The 24,696-nt window shown below is 48.4% G+C and overlaps 2 protein-coding genes across 7 annotated transcripts; one reads left to right on the plus strand and one right to left on the minus strand.

The window, feature by feature from the left end:
• Positions 1–1,504: 1,504 nt before the first annotated feature.
• LOC116885660 (pentatricopeptide repeat-containing protein 1, mitochondrial) lies at positions 1,505–17,279 on the plus strand. The gene is made up of 8 exons (XM_032886964.1): positions 1,505–1,951; positions 5,560–5,700; positions 7,124–7,342; positions 8,048–8,149; positions 9,839–10,543; positions 13,058–13,174; positions 13,896–14,078; positions 16,275–17,279. Exons 1-8 carry the CDS (start codon positions 1,526–1,528, stop codon positions 16,446–16,448), a joined length of 2,067 nt encoding a protein of 688 aa, XP_032742855.1. The 5' UTR covers positions 1,505–1,525; the 3' UTR covers positions 16,449–17,279.
• Positions 16,694–24,637, minus strand: Bud31 (BUD31 homolog). Of its 6 annotated transcripts, none has more exons than XM_032886975.1 (6): positions 24,514–24,637; positions 23,543–23,679; positions 22,269–22,365; positions 19,720–19,842; positions 18,130–18,296; positions 16,694–16,936 (listed from the first exon to the last, which is right to left on the minus strand). In XM_032886975.1, exons 3-6 carry the CDS (start codon positions 22,360–22,362, stop codon positions 16,886–16,888), a joined length of 435 nt encoding a protein of 144 aa, XP_032742866.1. In that variant the 5' UTR covers positions 22,363–22,365; positions 23,543–23,679; positions 24,514–24,637; the 3' UTR covers positions 16,694–16,885. The 6 variants fall into 6 exon arrangements, with proteins under 6 accessions (XP_032742866.1, XP_032742862.1, XP_032742863.1 ...); XM_032886971.1 differs by having other exon boundaries at positions 22,269–22,388; XM_032886972.1 differs by having other exon boundaries at positions 22,269–22,524.
• Positions 24,638–24,696: the final 59 nt, after the last annotated feature.

Raw genomic sequence — 24,696 nt, forward strand, 5'->3', positions numbered from 1 at the left:
CAACCTGCATTACCTGAGAGAACGAGTCAACCTAGTAGAGCTAAGCTTTAAAATACCTTCATACCTACTTGCCCTGGTTTTATGTTTTATTTATTTTTTTTATTAAAGGGATTCAAATTATGCAGGCTGAACTCTTGCCCAGCCCAGCCCAGCCTAATAAAATTAGAATGCTAGGATGGGAGGTTGCAGCTCTGTGAGAGAGAGCGCTTACATCCACTCATCCCTGGATGTGAAGTCCTACCCAACCTGATTCGTAACCATGCCAACAAACACAAAAACCAAGTGGTGCTTGCTTGCGGTCTTGGCGCAAGTGAGGCTAGGATGAGTTTGAGGCTAACCAAGGCTACCTAGGTGGGACCCTGTCCCAAAAGGGTGAGCTAGAGGTGTTTCTCAGCAGTGACGCTCTAAAGTCAACCTCCGGTATCACAAAAAAGAAAAAAACCCACAAGCTCACATACAATCTTCTGACTTGTTTGTTTCTTTCCTTCTTTCTGTTTTGGAAACAATATCTCTGTTGTAGCCCTGGCTGGCCTGGAACTCACATTATGATGTAGACCAGGCTGGTTTCCAACTTCTGTCTGCCTGTCACAGCCTCTGAGTGCTGGGACTTAAGTGTACACCACCACAAGTTGTAAGAAACACATTTCAATACTGAGGGATTGAACCTAGGAACCTAGTGCATGCTAGAGAAGTATTCTACCACAGAGCGACATACGCCCTGATTCCCCTTTGTGCATTTGTAGTCCTTCTGCCTCAGGTTGCTGAGTATCGGGAATTTCAGGCCTGACTAAGGCTTTCTCTTTTGTTATTTGCTGGATTGTTTAGTTTTGGGTTTGTTGTTCTGTTTTGTTTTTTGTTTGTTTGGTTGGTTGGTTTTGTTGAGACAGGGTCTCACATACCTTGGTTTTATTTGTAGCGGAGGCTAACATTGAGTTCCCATACATCTTTTCTATTTAAACACATTTATCTATTTATCTATGTGTGCGTTTATGGGCCTTCCACAGCACACGTGTGTGCAGACCAGGGAATAGCTTTGCTACAAGTTCTCCCAAGTCGGTTCAGGAATGAAACTCAGGTCACCAAGCTCTGCAGCAAACACCTTTATCTGCTGAGACGCTCTTGGGCCTTTGTTGCTGTTGAGACTGGAGATCTCTGGGTAACCCTGACTAGCTTGGACTCACTGTGTAGATCAGGCTGATGTTGAACTCGTAGAGATCCCACTGCCTCTGTCTCCCTGGTATAGGTGTGGCCCATCACATCTTAATCTTATTTTTCTTTTGAGACAATCTCATGAAGCCCAGGCTGGCTTTGAAGTCGATACTATAGCTGAGGATGACCCCGAATTTCTGACTCTTCTCCCACCTATGTGCTGAGTTCAGCCCATCTCCCACTCCCCACTGTGATCCAGAGCCAGGGCTTTCTAGCTCAGAGCCCACCCTTGTGACTACACTTTCTGACTTTTCATGGAGGCTGATTCAGTTTATTTTTCTTGATTCCAGGCTGCAGTGGCCCGAGGTAGCCAGGGATGGACCTCCTAAGACTCTCCCGGCTCTTTTTTGGCCCCTACCCTGTAGGACTGTCTGTCCTTCAACGCCTGGATCTTCTCGGATCTACTCGATGGACAGGAAGCAGGGAGGGACCTGCATGGCTGAGGGCTGCCTCCCGCAGCTCTTCCTCCCACCAGAAGAGAATGAGCAGCCTCTGCTCTGACTCCAGTAAGCTCAGCACTGTGGCGCCTCAGGAGGAGGAAGAAGAAGAGAGCTTTGGGACCATCTCTGAGAAATTCTCCTCCCGGAGAATATTCCACAAATCAACAGCCCAGCTCTATAACCTGAAACTCAAGGAGCAAGGTGTTGAGGAAGAAGAACTGGAGCCCAGACTGTGGCAGGGCCGGAGGAACACTCCATACTGGTACTTCCTTCAGTGCAAACGTCTGATCAAGGAAGGAAAGGTCTGAGATGTAATGGGATTTACCTTGTGTCCCTGGCCCTTTAAGAACTGCTTGACTCTGTGACCTTTAGTGTTGGATGCCTATGGGATTTCTGGGAATAGGATAGAGGATATATATACATATATATGTGTATGTATGTGTATATATATATACACATACACATATATACACATACATATATATATACATACACACATGTATATATATATACATATATATGTATATATGCTGTCTGGAGGTGGGGTTAGCAGAGTGAGAAGAGAAGCCAGTGAAGGCATTGTTAGCAGGCAGTTGAGCCAGGAGGAGCTGAGCTGAGCAGATAGGCTAGAACAGTTGTTATAGTTTGGAGCTGCTAGTGTTGGGAAATCTGGGAAGGGGCTGTTAAAGCAGACTGTTGGGGAACAAAGGGAGAAAGAGTGGGGAGAGGCGTTTGAAGGGGCTGGACTGGGAACTGGGAGGAGGGCAGGCAGGGAGTTAAGAGAACTGGTTACTGTCCTATAATAGGCATGTCACGTGAGAACCGTGGGGTCTTCCTTCTGCTGGGTTGGCATTTTCCGTGGGGCGCACAGCCCTTCAGCTGTTGAAGTTGGGGTGTTCAGTGCTCGGCCCTTGGGTCTCTGTTACTGCTGTGTATGTGCACACGTGAGTGTGTGAGCCATGGTGCACGTGTGGAAGCCAGAGGACGATGGGTAGAGCTGCTTCTTCCTTTCCACCTTTATGGGGGGCCTAGGGATCAGACTCTGGTCACTTAACACTGCAAGTGCCTTTATCTGCTGACCCATATTGCTAGCCCCTTACCTATCTTTAACTCACTCCATGGTGGTAACCCTATGAGTTTTCCTGTCCATGCCACATTTCTTTGAGTCATGATTTATTCTTCTCTTAACAATTTGATCTTTAAACTGTTGTGAGCTCTAACTAATTTTCATTCCTTCAAGGCTGTCTTGCTGTTGCTGAATAGCCCTGGCTGATTGGTACTCATTATGTAGCTCAGGATAGCCTAAAACATATAATCCTCCTGTCTCACCTTCTTGAGCACAGGGATGGCTTATACCTAGCTTACTTTATTATTTTATGCCTTTTTCACAATCTTAGCCCTGGCTAAACTGGAACTCACACTATGTAGACCAGGCTGGCCAGGAGCACACAGAGCGGCCACTGACTCACAAATACTGGGACTACAGACATGTAGTAGGACATCTAGCTTATTTTATTTGTTTGGTTTTATTATTTTTTGGTATAGGATTTCTTTCTCTATCTCTTTGCATTCCTGGCTGTCCTAGAATTCACTACAGAGGCTCAGCTGGCCTTGAACTCAGAGATCTACCTGCCTCTGCTGGGATTAAAGGCATAAACTACGATACCTGATTTATTTGTTATTTTTAAAACACTTTATAAACTTTGTTTTTTTTGTGGGCTTTTGTTTTGTTTTGATAGGGTTTCTCTGTGTAGCCCTGGCTGTCCTGGAATTCACTGTGTAGACCAGACTGGCCTCAAACTCAGAGACCCACCTGTCTCTGCCTTCTGTGATTTTTTTTTTTTTTTTTTTTTTCCGGAGCTGGGGACCGAACCCAGGGCCTTGCGCTTGCTACGCAAATGCTCTACCACTAAGCTAAATCCCCAACCCCCTGTCTCTGCCTTCTAAGTGCTAGGATTAAGTGAGTTTCTACACCATTCTATCCCACTTAGCTCACAGATAAAAGGCACACAGACCTGGTAACTTTTTTTTATATTTTTATTATTATTTATTTACATGTATATCTGTATATATCTGTATACATGCATGTTCCTGAAGTTAGGAGCATCCCTTGGAGCTAACTGCCTGATGTGGGTGCTGGGAGTTGAACTCAGGTCCTCTGCAAGAATAGTACATGTTCTTTTTTTTTTTTAAGATTTATTTATTTATTATATAAGTACACTGTAGCTGTTCAGACACACGAGAAGAGGGCATCAGATCTCATTACAGATGGTTGTGAGCCATCATGTGGTTGCTGGGATTTGAACTCAGGACCTCTGGAAGAGCAGTCAGTGCTCTTAACCGCTGAGCCATCTCTCCAGCCCTTGGGGAGCATTCTTTACAGCACATTGGTCGATATAATGCCCATGTCCACACTGCAACCTGATCTTGGAGCACAGAACTCAGCATCTGAATACACAGCAGACAAGACCAACCCCAACACTGATTTTCCTTCTGTGTGTGAATGTGTGCTTACGTTTGTCTGTGCACCCACAGAGGTGAGAGCATTAGGTCCCCCCAGAACTGAAGTCACACATGGCTGTGAGCAGCCTGACAAGGGTGCAGGGGATAGAAAGTGGGACTCCTGGAAGTTTCTGTGCTCTAAGTCGACGCCATCCTTCCAACCCCTTATTTATCTCATTTCGTAGATAGAGTCATGTGTCTCCTGGGCTGGCTTTGAAGGATAACCCTGAGCCTCCTGCCTCCACCGCCCCGGTGCTAGGAGTACAGGTGTGCATGCTGTACATCACTACACATCATCCCCGCTATGCTGGGGATTGAAGCCAGGGCTTCAGGCAAGCTAGACACAAACTCTGTCAGTTATGGTACAGCCCAGCCCTTCCCCTCTTTAACTGCATTTATTTTAGTGTGTTACCCTGTATTTGTGTGCACTCACACATACCAGGATGCATATACGACAGACAAGGACAACTTAGGGGAGTCAGTCTTGTCCTACCGTGTGGAACCTAAAGACCTAACTCCAGTTGGTAGGCTTGTGGGCAAGCACCCTTGTCCACTGAGCCATCTTGGCTCACAAACACCATTTTATTTTATTTTGGCTTTTTTGAGATGAGTGTATTTGTAGCCTATGTTAGTCTTAAGTTTGCTTTGTAGCCCAGGTTAGACCCAGACTCCTGCCTCATCTTTCCATGTGCTGGGATTACAGGCACACATCGTCATGCCCGGCTTATTTCTTTTTCTGTATCTTCTCCAGCTAGAACAGAAGCTTCATGAGCAGGCTTCCTTTTGTACACTACGTCCCCAACTGAACAGACTTTGTCTGGCTTGTGGGGGACTCAGTAGCAATTATTTAAATGAACAGATAAGAAAAAAAGGAGTGAGAGCTGGGTATGGTGGCACCCATCTCTAATCCCAGCACTGAGGCACGCAGATCTATGAAGCTGGGGCTAGCCTGGTCTACATAGTCATACCCTGTCTCAAAAAAATAAAATAAATAAAATAAAGGAAATTGGGCTAGGTCTTCAGTGTAGTGGTAAACTGTCTGCTGAGCATGTGCAGCCTTGGGTGAGATCTTCAGCACTACCACAGAAACAAAGACTAAGGAGTGAGAGCATGTGCAGGGGACAGGGATGGTGTGGGGAATTAGACTGCTTTGGGCAGAAGTTTGCAGTCAGGGAGGAGGAAGCCATCTATCTCCCTGCATCATATCAGAAGGGTCCCTCTACCTCCCACTCTATTCCAGGGGGCCTTTTATTTTGGGTCAGCTTTTTGTTTGTTTTGAGGAAATGTTTCATGAGTGTAGCCTAGAATAGCTTTGATCCTCTTACCAAAGGTGTGCCCTGCTCTTCCTGGCTTGCTGAAGGTCTCAGAAGCTGTACTGAGCCCCGTCTCCTGTCGCCTCTCACCCTAGCTTGCAGAGGCCCTGGATCTGTTTGAGAGGCAGATGCTGAAGGAAGAGCGTTTGCAGCCTCTGGAGTGCAACTACACGGTGCTGATCGGGGGCTGCGGGCGCGTCGGGTACCTGAAGAAGGCCTTCAGGCTCTTCAATGATGTGAGTGTGGGTCAGATTAACAGGGCAGAGCCCTGAAGGGCGTGCTGGGTGCAGGTCCTGAGCATGACGTCACGTAATGGGGCAGATGACATGGGCTTGGTGCTATTGAATCCAAATTGAGTTCATCTTGGGGCATGAGGTGACAGACATGCTTCATTGCTCGGGCTGCGTGGGGTCCCCATGTGCTCTTCCTTCTCCGTCGCCACGCCCAGTCAGTCTGTTCCTCTCACAGACCCCACACTTATTCACACATGCGTCCTGTTTCTGTTTCCTTCATGAATCAAGAAAGAATATTACCCAGGACAGCTGTAGTCTCAAGTAAGAGACAAGCCATCTTTAACTAAGCTAAGGGAGCCCTTGGTCCAGCACGGATGCTGCTAACCCTACTCCTCATAGTTGGTACACTATACAGTTCTGACAGACTGTTACCAAAGCAAAGGGAGCGTCTCCCTTTCTACATTCATCTGTTTGTTTTTATTTTATGTGCACTAGTGCTTTGTGTGCATTTGTTTCTGTGCGAGGGTGTCAGATACTGGAGTTCCAGAGAGGTGTGAGCTGTCTTGTGGGTACTGAAAACTGAGCCCGGGTTTCCTTGAAGAGCCATCAGGATTCGTAACCACGGAGCCATTTCTCCAGCTCCTGGTTTTGTTGTGTGTTTTTTTGAGATGGTCTTCCTGTATAACCTTGGCTAACCTGGAACTCACTGTACAGACGGGGCTGGCCTTGAACTCAGAGAGCTTCTTGTCTGTCTCCTGACAGGCTTTTGACAACATGATCGACAAAACTTCACTTTTTGGTGGTGGTGGGGGGTGTTTCAAGACAGGGTTTCTTTATGTAGCACTGGCTATCCTGGAACTCACTCTGTAGACCAGGCTGGCCTTGAACTCAGAGAGATGCCTGCCTCTGCCTCCCGAGTGCTGGGATTAAAGACGTGTGCCACCACCTTAAGTTCTAAAACTGCACTTCTAAAAGGACAGTTTAGGTGTATGAGTTGTTGTGATAACTTTCCTAAACCATCTCATCCCTGGTTTCTGGGAAGAGTTCACTGGCTCGTGAGCTCTCAGTGAGCACTGGTCCCCCTTTCCCAGAACAGACCCATTCTGTGCCCACCCTGGACAGTCAGGGTGAGCTGGGTAGGCCTCAGGATAGGCACCTGACTCAAGTATGCCAGCTCTAGAATATTCTTTCAAGTGCCCAGGAAGATGGTTTCCTGCTGGCATTTCTGGGAATGTGGGCTCCATTTTTTATAGTCCTCGGGTAGAGTCAGGAATTTGGATACTGTATATGAGGTCCACTTGGGTCAGCCTTAGGTCCCTCACTAGGTGGATGTGGTAACAAACCTTTCTTGGGGCCTTCAAAGTGGCTGCCAATCTCTGTATCCAGCTTCTCCTAGAACCACCTTCAGTTTTCTCCATGTCAACAGATGAAGAAGAGAGACCTGGAGCCCTCAGATGCCACATACACAGCCCTGTTCAATGTCTGTGCGGAGTCGCCCTGGAAGGACTCTGCCCTGCAGAGTGCACTGAAGCTCCGACAGCAGCTCCAGGCCCAAAACTTCCAGCTCAACCTGAAGACGTATCACGCCCTACTGAAGGTGGCAGCCAAGTGTGCGGACCTCAGGGTGTGCCTGGAAGTCTTCAAGGTGTGGGCTCCCTTCTTTCTTTTCTTCAAAGCCGGTCTGGTCGGACAAATGTGAGAGACTCACTGTCTCCCTACCCCTGAAATGTTCAGGAGATGAGACAGCCTGTGCTCTATGCTGGGGTTCACACACAAATGCAACAGGACCTTTCTGTGGCCTCAGTCACACAGTGGCGGGCTGTAAGCGGGAGAGGAAGAGGGAGCGGGGCCCTGTACTGAGTGGAAGGATGGGAATTTCTAAGAGGTCCAAGTGTCTTTAAGGAGGTCCTGCCCAACTTGACACTGAACAGGCTGCTGGTGTACTTGCCCTGTACATGGTTGAAAGATTGTTCAGACATTCTAGAAGGAAGGTGTGTCCTTGCACAGAAGAGGAAACTGAGGCTAAGAAGCTCAGAGCCTTGTCCTTACCCATACCAGGAGTTGGCTGCTGCTGCTGGTGGGTTTAAAGCCGGTCCTGTGAGTCCAGAGGCTCCAGTACAGGGGCTGCGGGGATCAGCTTTGCACACGCTCTGTGTGTGTGTGTGTGTGTGTGTGTGTGTGTGTGTGTGTGTGTGTGTGTGTGTGTGTGTGGAGTTAGGTCCTTCACTGGGAGCTGATTCTAACTGGTCCCAGGGCTGTATTCCTTAGAGATGCATGAACCTAGTACTGAATGAGGTCAGACGGGCCTTGCTATAGGTTCTGAGTGAAACCACCTTCTTCTTTTTCCCAGGAAATCATCCAAAAGGGACATGCAGTCACAGAGGAGACCTTCTGTTTTCTGCTCATGGGCTGCATCCAGGACAAGAAGACAGGCTTCCGGCAAGCCATGCAGGTCATTCTTGCCTGGTGCCAGGGGTAGCATGGTTTGGTGTCTTAGTCACTGTTTCTATTCACCATGACCAAGGAGCAAGTTGGGGAGGAAAGGGTTTATTCAGCTCACACTTCCACATTGCTGTTCATCACCAAAGGAAGTCAGGACTGGAACTCACTCAGGTCAGGAAGCAGGAGCTGTTGCAGAGGCCATGGAGGGATGTTACTCACTGGCTTGCTTCCCCTGCCTTGCTCAGCCTGCTTTCTTATAGAACCCAGGACCACCAGCCCAGGGATGGCATCACCCACAGTGGACTGGGTCCTCCCACCCTTGATCACTAGTTGAGAAAATGCCTTACAGCTGGGTCTCATGGCTGCATTTCCTCAAGGGAGGCTCCTTTCTTGTGATAACTCCAGCGTGTGTCAAGTTGACACACAGAACCAGCCAGCACATTTGGCTTTTGTTTTTAAATTACATGTATGTGTGTAGGAGGCCAGAAAAGGGTCTGGTGAAGCTGAGTTATAGCCTGTTGAGAGCCACTGCAAGTGGCTGCTGGGAAACATACTCAGGCCCTCTAAAGAGCAGGGCGCTCTCTTACCTGCCAAGCCTCCTCTGCAGGCTGCTGTGCCAGGGTGTTTCATGTCTGCCATCCTGCAGCCTTCATGGATCATTGCAGTGCATGCTCCTTCTCCAGTTTTGTAGACTGCGTGGAAAGGCTGTGAAAACACTGCTCACCAGTGAGGCTTTGCCTCACTAAAGATCTTGCCCTAGTAGACATTGACCCTTACAAGGTTTGCCCACCTGGTGCTAACCCTCCAATCCCCATCTGCACACCTCTCTTTGATAAGCTAGGGTGTCTGATGGTGCCCTAGCCCAGCTGTCAAACCCTGAGTGAGTGCCAGGTCTTTAATCCCAGCCCCTGGGAGGCAGAGGCAGCTCTGAGTTTGAGGCCAACCTGATCTACATAATGACTTCCAAGGCTACATAGTGAGAATCTGTCTCAAAAAACCAACCAAACAAACAAACAATAACAACAAAGGGAGCCGGAGAGATGGCTCAGCTTTTAAGAGCATTGGCTGTTCTCTTGTAGAAGACCTGGGTCCAGTCCCCAGTCCACCCACAAGATGTCTTATAACCTCTGAAAAGTGCTCTTGACCTCTGAGCCACCATTCTGTTCTTGATTCTGACTGTATTGCATCTTTCTAGCAACTAAGACCATCTCTAAAAATTTTCTTCCTAAAATCCCCAACCCTGATTTGAATCAGGGTTGGGGATTTAGCTCAGTGGTAGAGCGCTTGCCTAGCAAGCGCAAGGCCCTGGGTTTGGTCCCCAGCTCCGAAAAAAAAAAATTATTTGAATCAAGTTAGAAATTCTATAGAGTCATTTCCTGTTTGTCTATATAGCATCACTACAAGACAGTACATCTTCATGGGACTGCAGAAATCTGCTTGAAAGGGCGGGTCAATACCTAGTGATGCTATATGTTTAGTAATAACAGGATAAGCATATTAATAGCAGGAGTCTTTCCTTAGATTTCTCATGGGCGTGGGCTAAAGGAGCAGATTGTTGTGGATTTTAATCCAAGGCAGAATCATCTGAGGAAGATCGCCTGTCAGTTTCTAGCTTCTCCTGTGATGGCTCGTGGCAACAGGACTTGAAGGCCTGCAGGGGGCAAGAACATGCAGCGCTAACATTTGTTTGTTCCTTCAGGTGTGGCGGCTGATGCTGAGTCTGGGGATCAAACCAAGTAGGCATGGCTACAACCTCCTGCTGGGGGCAGCTCGAGACTGTGGTCTAGGGGACCCAGAGGTTGCCTCCAGGCTGCTCCTGACGTACCAGGAAGAGACCATCCTGCTCCAGCCCCCAACAGGCAGGCGTCTGGCAGGAGGGAAAGTCCAGGCCAAGACAAGGCATGGTGTGTCAGTCAAACATGTGGAAGCACTCGAGAGGCAGCTGTTTCTGGAACCTTCTCAGAAAGTCGAGGGGCCACCAGCCTTTCCTGAGGCCAGGGAAACAAGCAGGACCCAGCCTGAGGTAGAAACCAAGGCAGAACCTGGCCACATGGGAGCCCTCGCCCCACTGGCCCTGAAGCCTCCCCACTTGGAGCTTCAAGTCAATCTCCTAAGTGTTGGGGCTCTGTCTCCTGCTGTGCTCTCCTTTGGGACAGTGGCCACACCTGCTGATAGGCTGGCTTTGATGGGGGGCCTGGAAGGCTTCCTGGGCAAGATGGCAGAGCACGGGCTCCAGCCAGACATCAAAACCCTTACTCTGCTAGCTGAGGTGGTGGAACCTGGGAGCCCCGCAGAGTCCTCGCTGCTGTCCATCCTGGACAGGCATAGACTGGAGGCTGACATAACCTTCTTCAACACACTGATAAGGAAGAAGAGCAAGCTGGGAGACCTGGAGGGAGCCAAGGTAAGGGGCTGTCTCCTGGGGACTCCCTCTCTACCCTCTCTGACTTTCAGATTCTAGAACGTAACTTACTAGTCAGCAGACATGTTCTAGGCCTGGCCATATGTCAGGCTAGGAATTGAGCCACAAGCCAGCCAGCTGCACCGCACGCAGCCCTACCAGCCAGAGGAAGGGGATGCAGGGCACTCATGGAGAAGGGTCCTGCTGACATGCTGGGACGCTGGGCTCCCAGAGGACTGGCCTGTCATTGCACCGTCACACTGAGGGGTGGTGCATAAGATGGGTAGGCACTTAAGGAACAGGACTATAGAGTTGTTGAGTGGGCTTAAGAATCCTCATGAGGGCTGGGGCTTTTCCAGAGGTCCTGAGTTCAATTCCCAGCAACCACATGGTGGCTCACAACCATCTGTAATGGGATCTGATGCCCTCCTCTGGTGTATCTAAAGACAGCTACAGTGTACTCACATACATAAAATAAATAAATCTAAAAAAGAGAGAGAGAGAGAGAGAGAGAGAGAGAGAGAGAGAGAGAGAGAGAGAAAGAGGAATCGCCATGAACTGGAGAGATGACTCAGTGGTTAAGAACACTGGCTGGTCTGGCTTCCATGGGCACTGAGCATTCAAGTGGTACGTAGACGTAAATGCAGGCAGAACAGCTGTACATGTTTTTAAACAGTGTCACTATGGGGAGGATGAGGCTAGCTCAGGTGGTGAAGTGCTTGTCTGGAATACACACAGTTCTGGGATCCATTCCTACCACTGCATAAACTGGGTCTGGCGATGCTCACCTGTAATCCCAGGAGATGGGGATCGGAGGCTAGAGGGTCAAGGATTAAGGTCTTCCTTGGCCATACAACCCAGGTAGGGTCGCCCTTGCTGTGATGAGACACCACACCTCAGCTATTTGAGGAGGTTTTATTCAGCTTCTGCTCCCACATTCATAGTCTGTCACTGAGGGAAGTCAGGTCGGGCACTCACACAGGGTAGGAACCCGGAGGCAGGAACTCATGCAGAGGCCGCAGAGGGACCTGCTTACAAACCATGGCTTGCTCAGCCTGCTTTCTAATAGAACCCAGCACAAGGCTGGCACCACCCTCAGCGGCGTGGGCCTTCCCCCAACAAGCAGTAATTAAGAGAATGCCTCCAGCCCCATTTTTTTTTTTTTTTTTTTTTTTTTTCCTTTTCTTTTTTTCACCGAACCCAGGGCCTTGCATTTGCTAGGCAAGCGCTCTACCACTGAGCTAAATCCCCAACCCCTCTCCAGCCCCATCTTAGGTAGGTCTTTTCTCCATCAAGATTCCTACCTATCAGATAACTCTAGCACGAGTCAGGTTGGCATGAAACAATCCAGCAGGCCAAATTGAAAGTTCACTGCCAGCTTATGATCTTACATAAATAAATAAATAAATAAACAAACAAACAAACAAACAAATAAATAAGAGAAAAGGGCAGGGGGACTCGGTATGGGGATGCACTTGGAGGTAGAGGTAGGTGGATTTTCAAGTTTACTAGTGAACCCCAGACCAGCTGAGACTTTGTAGTGAGACCCTGGCTCAGCACCTGAGCCCAACCCATCCCCTCACCCCAACCCCAAGGAAGGAATTGCCATGAGGCACCCTAGTATATGTCCAGCATCTTCTGACCTTCCTCATCCACATTCAGGTCTATCTGCTTCTGTCCTGGTTAGACCAGGAGGCACCTCCTGGTTATGTGGCTTTCTCCATCTCAGAGACAATAAATAGCCAGGCCTCTTACAGGGTTTTGTTCACTTCCATAATCAGGTTTGGTTTGGTTTGGTTTGGTTTGGTTTCTGGTTTCTGTGTAATAGCACTGCAGCCCTGGAACTCACTCTGTAGACCAGGCTGGCCTCAAACTCACAGAGACCTGACTGCCTCTGCCTCCCAGATGCTGGGAATAAAGGCGTGCGCGGCTGCGTGGCTCACAGTTTGTATGTAATGCTTGCTTTGACAGCAGCAGCCTGTGCGTCCGAGGGCCAAGGGTAACAGAAATGGTGATAGTGCAGACTGCTCCTTCCCCTGGACAAGCTAAGAGAGCAGAGTCCTTCCTTCCCTGGGGCCCTCCCAGGCTTGTACCATAATGGTCAGTGCTGCTTCCTGCCCTGTATCAGGAGCTCCTAGGTTTTTGGGCCATTGCAGGGATGGGCAGCCAAGCAACATGAGACAGAGTAGGAAGGGCAGATAAGAGAAGGACATTTGGGGGTTGGGGATTTAGCTCAGTGGTAGAGCGCTCTAGGCAAGGCCCTGGGTTCGGTCCCCAGCTCTGAAAAAAAGAAAAGAAAAAGAAAAAGAAAAAAGAAGAGAAGGACGTTTGAGACAAAGGGGATGAGCTCTTGAGTGCCAAGCTGAGACCAGGATTGCCATACCGTCAGCTGAGGGAGTCAAGGGGCCTCTAAGTAGAGTTGCGTTCCTAGGTCTCCAGCATACAACGGAGTGATTGATCAGAACAACAGGCCAGGGCTTGGGGGTCACAGGTGACAGGTGCATGTCTATCTTACAGGCACTGTTGCCAATTCTGGCAAAGAAGGGAATTGTCCCCAATCTGCGGACTTTCTGCAGTCTGGCCATTGGGTGCCATCGACCCAGGGATGGCATGCAGCTGCTTGCAGACATGAAGGTGAGGGGCCCAGGCCCAATCCTGAACCTCCTGTCCACAGTTTTGGGAGAACTCTGGGATTTTCAGGAAGAAAGTTGTTGGGAAAATGAGGTCCAGCAGGATCAGATAAGTATGGGGTGAGGCAAGTGGGACAGCACTGCCTTAAACCACCATACAAACTGGCCCTAAGAACTTGAACTTGGTGTTGGTTCCGATGGAGAGGTGTGACTGGGGCTGAGCCCCAACATCCTGGAAGGATGGACCCGAAGCCCTGGGGACAAAGGGTAGTTTCACAGCCCTGGCTCCCTCTGGTGCGCTCGCTCTCTCTCTCTCTCCCTCTCTGACCCTCACGAGTGCTTGCTGAGTGGAGTTCAATAAGCCCCAGCAGTAGCCACTTCCTAAGGACCAAGTCCACACATTCTATCACCCAACTAATGTTGGTTGTTCTGGTTCTCCAGCACCTGGTGATGACAATGTCCACTAGTAAACTCCAGCCAGGAGTGAGGAGGTGCGTCACGCCTCATCTCCTGCCTGTCTGTTGACCCCTGTGCAGTCTTTCTCCCCAAATAGGGCATACTTGTTTTGTGTCTGTGGAGGGCTGAAAGGCAAGTTGCGGCTGCATGGCCCACCCTTGTTCTGTGACTACTCTGTGGAGCAGACCTGTCTGTGGACCTGGCATAGCACATGCTTTGTCCTACCAGCCACCACCCTGCTGACCATGTTCATGACCTTCGCGTTCTAGAAGTCCCAAGTGACCCCAAACACCCACATCTACAGCACCCTTATCAACGCAGCCCTCAAGAAGCTGGACTACACCTACCTCATCAGCATCCTGAAGGACATGAGGCAGAACAGCGTCCCAGTGAACGAAGTGGTCATCCGCCAGCTGGAGTTCGCAGCCCAGTACCCTCCCACCTTTGACAGGGTATGTGCACCAAGCATACCGTCAGTGCGCACTGTCGCCTCAGCCACTGCCAACTCTGGCTTTGACCTTGGGTCTTCACATTCATTTCCTCACTCAAAGTTGTCCAATAGCTTTTCTTTTTTTTTTTGTTCTTTTTTTCGGAGCTGGGGACCGAACCCAGGGCCTTGCGCTTCCTAGGCAAGCGCTCCACCACTGAGCTAAATCCCCAACCCTCCAATAGCTTTTCTTAAGAGAAACCCAAGGCCCTGAGCCACATGGACTCCCCAGGAGCTAACAGGTGGTGGTGTGTGTGCCTGGTGTGGTCCTGTGGAAGAACAGTGTGTTCTCTCCGTCACACAAGCCGTCTCTCTGGCCCACTTCTTGTTTTTATTAGAGTCAGGTAACTCAGGCTGGCTGTGACCTACTGATTCTCCTGCCTACATCTCTCAAGTGCTGGGATTACAGGTGCGCACCATTCTGTCCAGTCTAAGTACCTTTCACAGATCCAGCTCCCCTCCCCACATACCACAGTCTGTGATAGCATGGTTTATTGTGTTTACACTTGGTTCTTGTCTTGACTGAACCATCTGGGCTTAGAAAGGCCCTCTGCCTGTTCACCCGGTTCCCAGTGCCTAGGGGTTGATTGGTGCTCAGTACTCGGGTCTGACTGCGGCTATGTACACATTACCACTTGAAGGACATCAGGCTCCTTTGGATTGGGGCTGTCGAGTCAGGCCCTGTGCTCTGTCTCCAGAGCATTGATGGCAACTCTGGCCTGAATGACCACAAACTTCAGGAGGGAAGGGACAGTGAATGGGTGACAGCACACTTAAGAAGTGCTCAAGGACCGGCTGCATGTGTGACACTTGCTGAGAAAGAATGAGTGTCAACAGGGCTGCATGTGTGACACTTGCTGAGAAAGAATGAGTGTCAACAGGGCAGGCTATGCTGAGCACCAGGCACACCTGAGTGTCTGTAGGTCATATAGATGGGTATTTTCTGAAATAGGGTTTCTGTGTAGCCCCGACTGTCCTGGAACTCACTCTGTAGACCAGGCTGGCCTGAACTCAGGTCCATCTGCCTGCCTGTGCCACCAGCGTGTGTGGGTGTCCTGCTTGTCTGTGTAGTGTGCAGTACCTGCAGAGGCCTCATCTCTTCAAACTGGAGTCACGGGGAGTTTTCCTTCATCTTATGGGTGCACGGAGTGGAACCAGTCGAGGCTCTTAGCTGCCAAGCCCTCTCTCTAGCTAATAGACTGTTTTCAATTCCATGTTGTAGATAACTTAATAGATGGGTTCACAGTCCCGGTGCATAGAAGGGCATTAGTGCCGCTGAAGAACTGAGACACTTTAAAGCCTTCTAGCACTCTCTACTTTGCTGAGACAGCATCTCTTAGAAACCGGAGCTCATCAGCTTGACCAGCCTTGCTGTCTTCTCCTGTCTGTCTACCTAGCTCAGGAGCTGGGAGGCATGGGTACTGGAGTCTGACCTTGTCGTCATGCTTGCGTGGCAAGCGCTGAGCCATTTCTTCAGCACATTTAATCTCTTTATTATTTTCTAGACATGGTCTCTGTGTAGCCCTGGCTATTTTAGAACATGTACACTGGGCTAGCCTCTAATCTAGAGCTCTGCCTGCCTCTGCTATCCAAATGTTGGGAACAAAAGTCTGCCTCTCCATGCCCAGCTTATAACACACTTAAACCTTTTAAAATGTTTGTGTTAACAATGTTTGGCTTATTTTTCCCATGGTGCTCCTGTCATCAGTTTCAAACTCATCACGGGTCTCCTCTCTGCAAGGAGATGCTGCCGAGATCCAAGGTCAGAAGGACAGCAACCGCTCAGCAAAACAGAGGCAGAGTCAGGGGATGCCTCAGTTCTATCTGTGGGGCTGAGGTGACTCCCATGGGCTAGGCACACTACAGTGTTTTGGTCTGGCCTACTCCCAAGTAATAGACTTTCTAGGAATTGGCCCTTTATAGCAATGAATCTAATGTCAAATTATTTCATAGTCTCCTTGAGGAAAGAACAAGGGTCAGCTGCTGTGACTTGGGGTAGCTTTGGGTGACATGCAGTAGCTCAGATCGGCTGAAAACATTTCTGAATGCTCCGCTTTCTTAGCATAGTCAACATTCATTGTATAAAGTGATGGGTTTCATAGTGAAGCTTTTGTCCCTACGTCACTCACATTGAAATAATCCTGTGCATTTCTACTTACAGTACAAAGAAAAAAACACCTACTTGGAGAAGATTGATGGCTTTCGGGCTTATTACAAGCAGTGGCTGAAAGTGATGCCAGCAGAGGAGCCCCCCCACCCCTGGCAGGAGTTCCGGGACAAGCCTGTCCGGGACCAAGTCATCACTGAGAATGCTGAAGGCCTCAGGGATGGATGACAAGCATGCTGCTAGGACAAGTACCCAGCCTTCGCACTGCTGCTGGAGCCCAGGAGTCCCTTTAGAAGCCAAGATTACTCCAGAGGCGCCATAGCATTTCACAGGCATAGGTGTAAGGACAAATGCTGGGCTCGGGGCGCTCACACCTAGCAGGCCTCAGATCAGGCCAAGACATGTTGACGGACAACGACACAGAGCCATTCCCTGCATTCCACAGCCTGCTGCTCTGAAAGTAAGACTGTAGCTAAGAGGTCTAAAGGTTTTATTTTTACAGATCTCAGCTGGTGAACACTAAAGCTGTCACCTGTAGAGCTCATGCTTCCCCTGGGTCTTTTCTCTGAGTGCCACTCTGAGAAGAGTTGCTTCAGGAGGCAGTGGCCCAATAAGCAGGAGCCCAAGGTCCAAAGTCCAAGATGCAGAGGAGTCAGGGGCATCAGTCAGCCAGAGCAACCCCGGCAGCCACAGTGCGTGCACTCGATGATGCGACCCTGTAAGAGAAGAGGACCGTTTGAATACACTGCTTCAGCCATGCACACTCTTACAGGAGCCTAGAGGAACACTCCCTCCCAGAGCATCTTTACCAGACACTTCTAGCTGGGCATTTCGGCTCCTTTGTGAAATGGAAAGTTACTACCAGGCTAAAGTCAGTGTCTGTGTGCAGCTGCTGTAACAAGCCAAATTTACCACAAAGAATGGTGGGTCTGCTGCTACACTGAGAGCTAAAGCCTGAGTTCTTGAGGCTACTGGGACACTGGAGCAATGTATTTTATCTCCTTTTCTGGAAACCATAAGCCCATTCTAAACAAATAAAGTTCTCTGGTGAAGCTGTTAGATCTGTTTTAACTGAGAGTCTCATAAAGCATGACCCTAATTTTCTGGTCCTCCAGCAGCTGCTAAGTGTTAGGATTCTGTAGGACAGCTGGCTCTGTGGGGCACTGGAGATGGAATCTGGGGCTTCTAGGGCTTCATGCATTCTAGGGGGCCCTCTACCAACTAAGGCAGCAATGCAGCACTGAAGCCCAGTTAAACCTGAACCCGCAGGCTGGGTCACCAAGAGCTTCTCGGGAAGCAGCTATCACTCACTAGGCATGGCTCAGCACATCCATACATAGCCCACCCTTGGCAGAGGACAGAGCTACCTGCTGGGCTGAGGCCACCTACACTCAATGAAAACCAGTGCTCTACTGCAAGGGTCTGGAGACTGCAGCCCAGCTACTGTGCACCAGCACTGCTGCTGGGTGCCTGGCCTACCCTTGAAACCATTTTTCCCTTTTGAAGCAGGATCTCAGTACTAGTCCAGGATGGCCTCAACCTCCTGAGTGCTGTGATTAAAGGCATGAGTCATCCCCCCTGGCTTTGGAACAAAGTTCTAGCAGAAGCCATGCAGAGGTTAATGTCCCCGTGAGCCTAGTGGGATAGGTTACCTGACGGCCAGCCTCACTAGCATAGCCCTCCCATCACCTCGGAGCTACTGCCACCACTCCTCCCTAAGGAATGAGGTCCGCTTCGGTTCTCTGCCCACCAGCAGTACTGAGACCAGCCCCAGATCCCATCTGGAAAGGATCCCTGATCAGGACTCACTTTTGAGACGGGCTCTAGTGACAAAACTACTTCTCAAAATACCTCTAACTAAGGCCACGCTTTAAACAGAAAACCACCCCATCCAGCCGTCAGGCATTACCACTTCCAGCTTGCTCTTGGGAACCCGGCAAATGCAGTTGGTGCCGAAGTTGGTGTCGCGAGTCTGGATGCAGCGTAGACAGCATAGATTCTCATAGCCCTGCTTCTTCCACTTTGCAATCAGGTTTTTGTCTGCATAGCCTTCTTTAATGCAGTATTCATAGAGTTCTGTCAGAAAGTTGGGGACAAGACATCAGAATGTGGCATAACACACCTGCCTTCACCGTGGGCTAAAAGGAAAAGATAAGCTGAGTATGGTGGCAAGCCTTTGATCCCAGCCCTTGGGAGACAGAACAGAACAATCTCTGAGGTCCAGGCCAGGCTAGTCTGTAAACTGAGTTTTAGGAGAGCTACAACTACATAAACCATGTCTCAAAAAAAAAAAAAAAAAAAAAAACACAACTAAAAACCAACAAAAGCCAATAATCCCAGAATGAGCAGAGGCAGGCAGAACATTCTGAGTTCCAGGCCAGTCTGTATATAGTAAGCTCCATGACAGCTAGGGCTATACAGTGTAACCTTATTTCAAAAATAGACACACACACACACACACCTCTTCATCTTCCATGGTAAGAAAACTGGTGCTCAGGTTAGAGATGGCTCAGAGGTTAAGAGCACTGACTGTTCTTCCAAAGGTCCCGAGTTCAATTCCCAGCAACCACATGGTGGATCACAACCATCAATAGTGGGATCTGGTGCCCTCTTCTGATCTGTCTGAGAACAGCTACAGTGTACTAATAAAATAAATAAATCTTTAAAACAAAACAAAAACCTAGGACCAGATGGTTTTAGTGAAGAATTCTAAGAAGAGTTTACGCCAATACTCCTCAAATTATCCTACAAAATAGAAACAAGAAAAGAAAACTGGCGCTTGATGGGTTTATAAAGGTAACAATTACTTTAATTTCCATTTTTGGGGCCAGGATCTCACATTAGTCACGGGTTAGCTGGAACTCCCTACAGTCTTCCTGTCTCTGCTTCCCAAGTGCTGGGAGTATAGGTCTGAACCATGACACTCGGCTTTTTTTGTTTTTGGTTCTTTTTTTTTTTTTTTCCGGAGCTGGGGACCGAACCCAGGGCCTTGCGCTTCCTAGGCAAGCGCTCTACGACTGAGCTAAATCCCCAACCCCAGACACTCGGCTTTTTTTTTTTGCCTTTCTTTCCACTTCCTATTCCTCCCCTGTCTTCTGCTGGGTTTTGAAGATAGGGTTTCTCTGTGTAGCCCCAACTGTCCTGGAACTCACTCTGTAGAGCAGGTTGGCCTCAAACACACAGAGCTCCGCCTGCCTCTGCCTCCTGAGTACTGGGATTGAGGTGTGCGCCACCATGCCCAGCCTTTTATGAACAACTGTATCAAGCCTGAAAGCCACTCGTACAAAAAAAGGCAAGATGGCTCAGGGGCCAAGACTGCTTTCTACACAGGCCTAATGACCTGAATGTGATCCCCCAGACCTACACGGCAAAGAGAGAACCGAAGCCTGAGGTTGTCCTACACTTCCCACGGAAGCCATGGCACACGCTTGCTTACTTCCACGTGTGTGCACACACAGGAAAGGCTTTAAAGGTTAAGGAATTCGGTCAGTCACTTTACCTCTGCTTATGGCTTTCCTCTTGTAAAAGAGGTCGAAGATGTAGCGGGTTTTCTGGTGATGGATCCTGAAGATGGGCCACAGAGACTCCACCTTCCTCTTCCCCTCATGGGGTTCAGTTTCAGCTGCGGAGAGAACACATGGGTGCGTCTTAGAGCTGTTTGCTTCCGTAACTACAACTGACTACTCTTATACCCATGCAGATGGTGAGGAGAAAATGAACAATTAAAAGGGCTGACAAGAACCGAGGACCCTCATCCTTCCAGCAAAATGCAAAAAGGTGTAGAAAATGTCTGGTAATTCCCCAAGAAGTTAGAGTTACCATGAGTCTAGGAATGCATCAAGGAGAGCTGGAAATACTCTCACTCCATACACACTCTCACCCCAACACTTTTCAGAGTTGTGCTAAGAAATCTCTTAGCAACTCTGACTTAAGTTCTGAGTATTTTACAGTCTGTAGCACAATCAGTTGAGAAAAGAGGAAACAAGGTTAGCATTGTTTTAATTTCTACCGCAGGTATCCCCTCATAGATTAGCTATAAGCAGGTATCCCAAAGATTGTTTTAAACAGAAATCCAAGAGGAGCTGAAGAGAAGACTTCGTGGTTAAGAGCACTGGCTGTTCCTAGAGAACCCAGGTTCTTTTTTTTTTTTTTAAGATTTATTTATTTCATGTATATGAGTACACTGTAGCTGTGTTCAGACACACCAGAAGAGGGCATCGGATCCCATTACAGATGGTCGTGAGCCACCATGTGTTTGCTGGGAATTGAACTCAGGACCTCTGGAAGAGCAGTCGGTGCTCTTAACCACTGAGCCGTCTCTCCAGCCTGAAAACCCAGGTTCTATTCCCAGCACTTAGCTCATAACTAAATATATTTAAAAAAATATATATTTAAAAAAAAATATTTCAGGGGCCCATGGGATAGAACAGGGGAAGGGTGCTGCTCCCAAAGCTTGCTCCCAAGCAGGTAAGAGTCTGATCCCCAGAACTCGCATGGAGAGAACTGACTGCTCTAAGCTGTTCTAACACTACACACTAACTTTGTAGTGTACTACCCTCCTTGCCACACACACAAATACCAATTTAAGTAGTCACACTGCAAGATGGCTTTTAAAGTTATCATCTTGCCAGGACCTGGAATCACTAAGGGAGCCTCACCCAGGGAATGAGCTCAATCATGTTGGCCTGCTTGAGGTAGACAGACAGACTGAACATGGTCATCACTCAGATGTTGGAGGTGTGAGGCCTGAACTGTGTAAGAGTGAAGAAAGCTAGTTGGTTGAACTTCTGTATTAAGTGATCAGCATGTGTTCATTTCTCTCTCTACTCTTAAGCTTCTTATAGTTAGTTTTGTGTACGTGAGTGTTTTGCCGGCATGTATGTATGTGCACTAGTGTACCTGCTACCCATGGACGTCAGAAGAGGTGCTGGCAAGAGCAGTCAGTGCTGTTGACCACTGAGCCATCGCTCCAGCTTCCTTCCCTGCTTCTGACTGTGGCCGTGATATGCTTAGGACTGCCTTGACATCCCCTCGATGACAGACTGCTGTAACCTGGGATGTAGGCCAAATAAACCTTCCTTCCCGTGCTGCTTTTGGTCCGGTGCTGCATCAGTCGCAGCAGTTACCTAGGACAGACTGTGCTCATCCAAGCCTAGCATATCCTTTGACAGAATTTCCAATGATAAGCAAGCCGGCTGTAAAGGCTTCCGAAGCACGAGAGTGCCGTGGTGCTGTGCTGCAGAAACTGCTACATAGTGAAGACCATGAGATAAAGACTGCAAAGACCCACCAAAAGGATGTGAATATTCTCTGTGAACTCTGTGGCAGAGTTCTAGGACAGCCCAAGCTAGAGTTTCAGAAAGAAAAAGGGGCATGAATAAAAAGACTTCATAATGGGGCTATTCCCAGCACCCATGTCAGGGTGACTTATAACTGCTTGTGACTCCAACTTTAGGAGTTCTCACACCCTCTTCTGCCTTCTCCAGGCTCCTGTACTCACATGCATACATCCCCCAACCCCACCCCCAAAGTAAAATAAAATCTCAAAAAACCTCAGTGAGCTGGGCACTGTGGGACACACCTTTAATCCTGGTGCTAGGGAGACAGAGGCAAGAAGCTTGAGTTTGTCTCCAGGACAGTCAGAACTGTCTGCTGGAGACCCTGCCTTCATCAAAACACTAGAAGTGAAAAAAAGGCACCGATCTCTCACAAATACACTAATAATAGAACAACAACAAACCTTTTTGGGGAGGGGGACAATATTCTCATTAATCTTATCTTTTTTTTTTTTTTTTCCTTTTTTTTTTTTCCGGAGCTGGGGACCAAACCCAGGGCCTTGCACTTACTAGGCAAGTGCTCTACCTCTGAGCTAAATCCCCAACCCCATTAATGTTATCTTATCTTACTCTTCAAAACTTTCAAGCACCCTGAGCTGATAAAACACGACCAATTTGCTACAAGCCTCTTAGTGTTTTTCTCTCTTTCTATTCTTGGAGACACTGAGCCTTTACACTGTCCAGCACGGCCAGGCAGGAGGACTCTACTCACCTTCTCTCATCTTTTGATCTAGTTCATCCAACGTTGGCTCGATCAGCTCCCAGCCATCTGGAGGTGCTTTCCGGCTTCTTTTGACTTTGGGCATCTCCTAGCAAGATAGCTTGTAAAGATCTACAAGAAAATCAACTGCTTTCTGAGTCTCAGGCTGCCAAAGAGCTTGGCAGCCATTCCTCTGCTCCTCCAGCTGTCAAGCTCAGGGAGTGTGACGTACGTTCTGCCCTTGAGTAACCACGTGTTGTCTCTGCCCCTATGTCAGACCAAAACAGGTGTCTCAGTATCCTCCCCAGCCTCTTCTCAGGGTGTGGGCTGTTCCCACCCCCAACACACACTCCCTACGATAGGGAGGAAAAGAACAGCAAAGCAGCCCAAGAATAAAAAAACACTGGAAGCCTTGCTTGAGATCTGCTGGTCTGCTAGAATCTATTATCTACCTCATGATATAAAAGTATCTACGATAAAAAAGGAGAAGCCAATACTATCAGAACTTCAGCCACAGAAAGCTCAGCCATGGAGAGAAAGTTCAGTCAGGAGCTCTGACGGCTTCAGTTTCCTCACTCAGCTTCTGCTGGGGCTGTGAGCAACAGAACTGATGGTGTCATCTCTACTTGTTACAATTTGTTCTTTTGCTCGGAAGCCTTGTCTGAGCTATCTCTATATTTACATCCGGAACTCTATTGGGCGCTCCAGCTGGATGCCTTAAAGTGGGGCGTCCCCAGTTGATTTCTGCTGGATGCTTTATTATCTACCCTGCCCTCCCGATTCTCTCCAGCTGTTTTTTTTTTTTTTTAAGATTTATTTATTTCATGTATGAATACACTGTAGCTGTCTGTCTTCAGACACACCAGAAGAGGGCACCAGATCCCATTACCCATGGTTGTGAGCCACCATGTGGGTGCTGGAATTTGAACTCAGGACCTCTGGAAGAGGCGGAGCCATGTCTGCAGCCCACCATTTTTTCTTTACTTGGGTCTGCTATCTACATAATAAACTCACTCATTCCGACCAATAGTATACATGTCCACAGTAGATCATCCTCCAGAAGGCCCTAAACAGCTACTTAGCTTCCCTACATGGGAATGGTGACACACAGGTATTATCCAAGCATGTGTGAGGTGGGGTTGTAAAGACTCAAGGCCAGTTTCGGGTATATGATGAGTTTGAGCCCAATCTAGATTACATGAGACCTATCCTTTAAAGCAAAAAAAAAAAAAAAAAGAAAGAAAGAAAGAAGGAAGTTAGGAAAGAAGAAAAAGAGTGCATAATACCTTTCGGTCTCTTTCCTATAAGAGTAATATAAAAATCCTTGCTCTTCGCAGTTATGAGCCTGTGTTCTCGTCCAGATTTACCAATTATTCTATGTCTTTGGGGGAGATCAGTTTTCCTCTTCAGTCTTGTGTCTCATCTGTAGATTAAGAGCAGTAGATTACGCCCGTTAAATAACTGCCAAAATCTCTCTTTTTGGAACAACAAAGCAGGCCAGTCAAAATCTAAATAGAAAAGTCTTTTTATTTCAAATTACATAAAGCTTTCTAGCTGGTAAAGAGAAGCCTATAAGCTGAATCATCTTTTCAAAAATGTATTCTCTTCCACTGTATGGTGACTGACACTTTACAACCCCCCCCCACACACACACCCCTAAACAATTTAATAAATGAAAAATCAAACTCTAAGAGGTGGACTCGGGGTCACTTTGCTGAGAACTGGAGAATATAACAGATTAGAAGCTCCCGACTTCCCCATCAGTGGTCTTTGCTCTGGTTTTTCCAGCGCTTATGTTAAGAGATGGATTGAATCTGAGCCCTTCCCAGGGCGCGCAACCTGATTAAAGAATCACTTTCTCCTGACCTAGGAGGATTCAACCCGAGAGATTCTCGGGTCCGGGGAGAGGTAAAACGAAGAGTTGATCGTATCAGGAGGAAAGAGGTGTTGGGCTGTTTATAGACGTAGAAGAGTTCGGGAAAAGAGATGAACTAGAGCGAAGTTACGGACGGGACAGTAGCAAGAGCAGCATCTGAGGAAAAAAAGCGGTATTTATACAGAAAACGGCCCCGGAAGAGAAAACGACTTGGGAAAACACAGAGAGAGGGAGAGAAAGAGCCCCAAGTTTACCATCCCCTATGCAGAACGAGTCATCGGGGATTCCATCCTCTGCTGCTTAAGCAGCTCAGACAGTCCTCCTGGCCGTAACTATTGCCAAAAGGTACAATATTCAAGAACCGAGCAGGTAAACACTCACCGGAAACTCAAGCACCTAGGAACGCCGCTTCTTTATTGACGGCTTCCGCTCCGGTGAGAAACTCTTCAGAATAAGGCCCTCGCGGGGCCCCGCCCACCTCGCCCAGAGATTGCGTCATCTTAGGTGTCCGTAGCGCTGCCTTTGTAGAATTTCGGAAAACGTACGGCCCTTTCCCTCTCACTT

This window comes from Rattus rattus, chromosome 16 (genome assembly GCF_011064425.1).
Source record: "Rattus rattus isolate New Zealand chromosome 16, Rrattus_CSIRO_v1, whole genome shotgun sequence".
Lineage (NCBI taxonomy): Eukaryota > Metazoa > Chordata > Mammalia > Rodentia > Muridae > Rattus > Rattus rattus.

What these genes read in the sequence shown, in the direction of transcription:
- Bud31 (XM_032886975.1), bottom strand. Translation starts at nt 22,362, where the DNA reads ATGCCCAAAGTCAAAAGAAGCCGGAAAGCACCTCCAGATGGCTGGGAG. An exon ending in GAGGAAAGCCATAAGCAGAG is followed by an intron (nt 18,297 to 19,719) that starts GTAAAGTGACTG and finishes ACTTTCTGACAG; the next exon opens with AACTCTATGAATACTGCATT. An exon ending in CCAAGAGCAAGCTGGAAGTG is followed by an intron (nt 16,937 to 18,129) that starts GTAATGCCTGAC and finishes CTTCTCTTACAG; the next exon opens with GGTCGCATCATCGAGTGCAC.
- LOC116885660 (XM_032886964.1), top strand. Translation starts at nt 1,526, where the DNA reads ATGGACCTCCTAAGACTCTCCCGGCTCTTTTTTGGCCCCTACCCTGTA. An exon ending in GCTTCCGGCAAGCCATGCAG is followed by an intron (nt 8,150 to 9,838) that starts GTCATTCTTGCC and finishes TTGTTCCTTCAG; the next exon opens with GTGTGGCGGCTGATGCTGAG. An exon ending in ACCCTCCCACCTTTGACAGG is followed by an intron (nt 14,079 to 16,274) that starts GTATGTGCACCA and finishes TTCTACTTACAG; the next exon opens with TACAAAGAAAAAAACACCTA.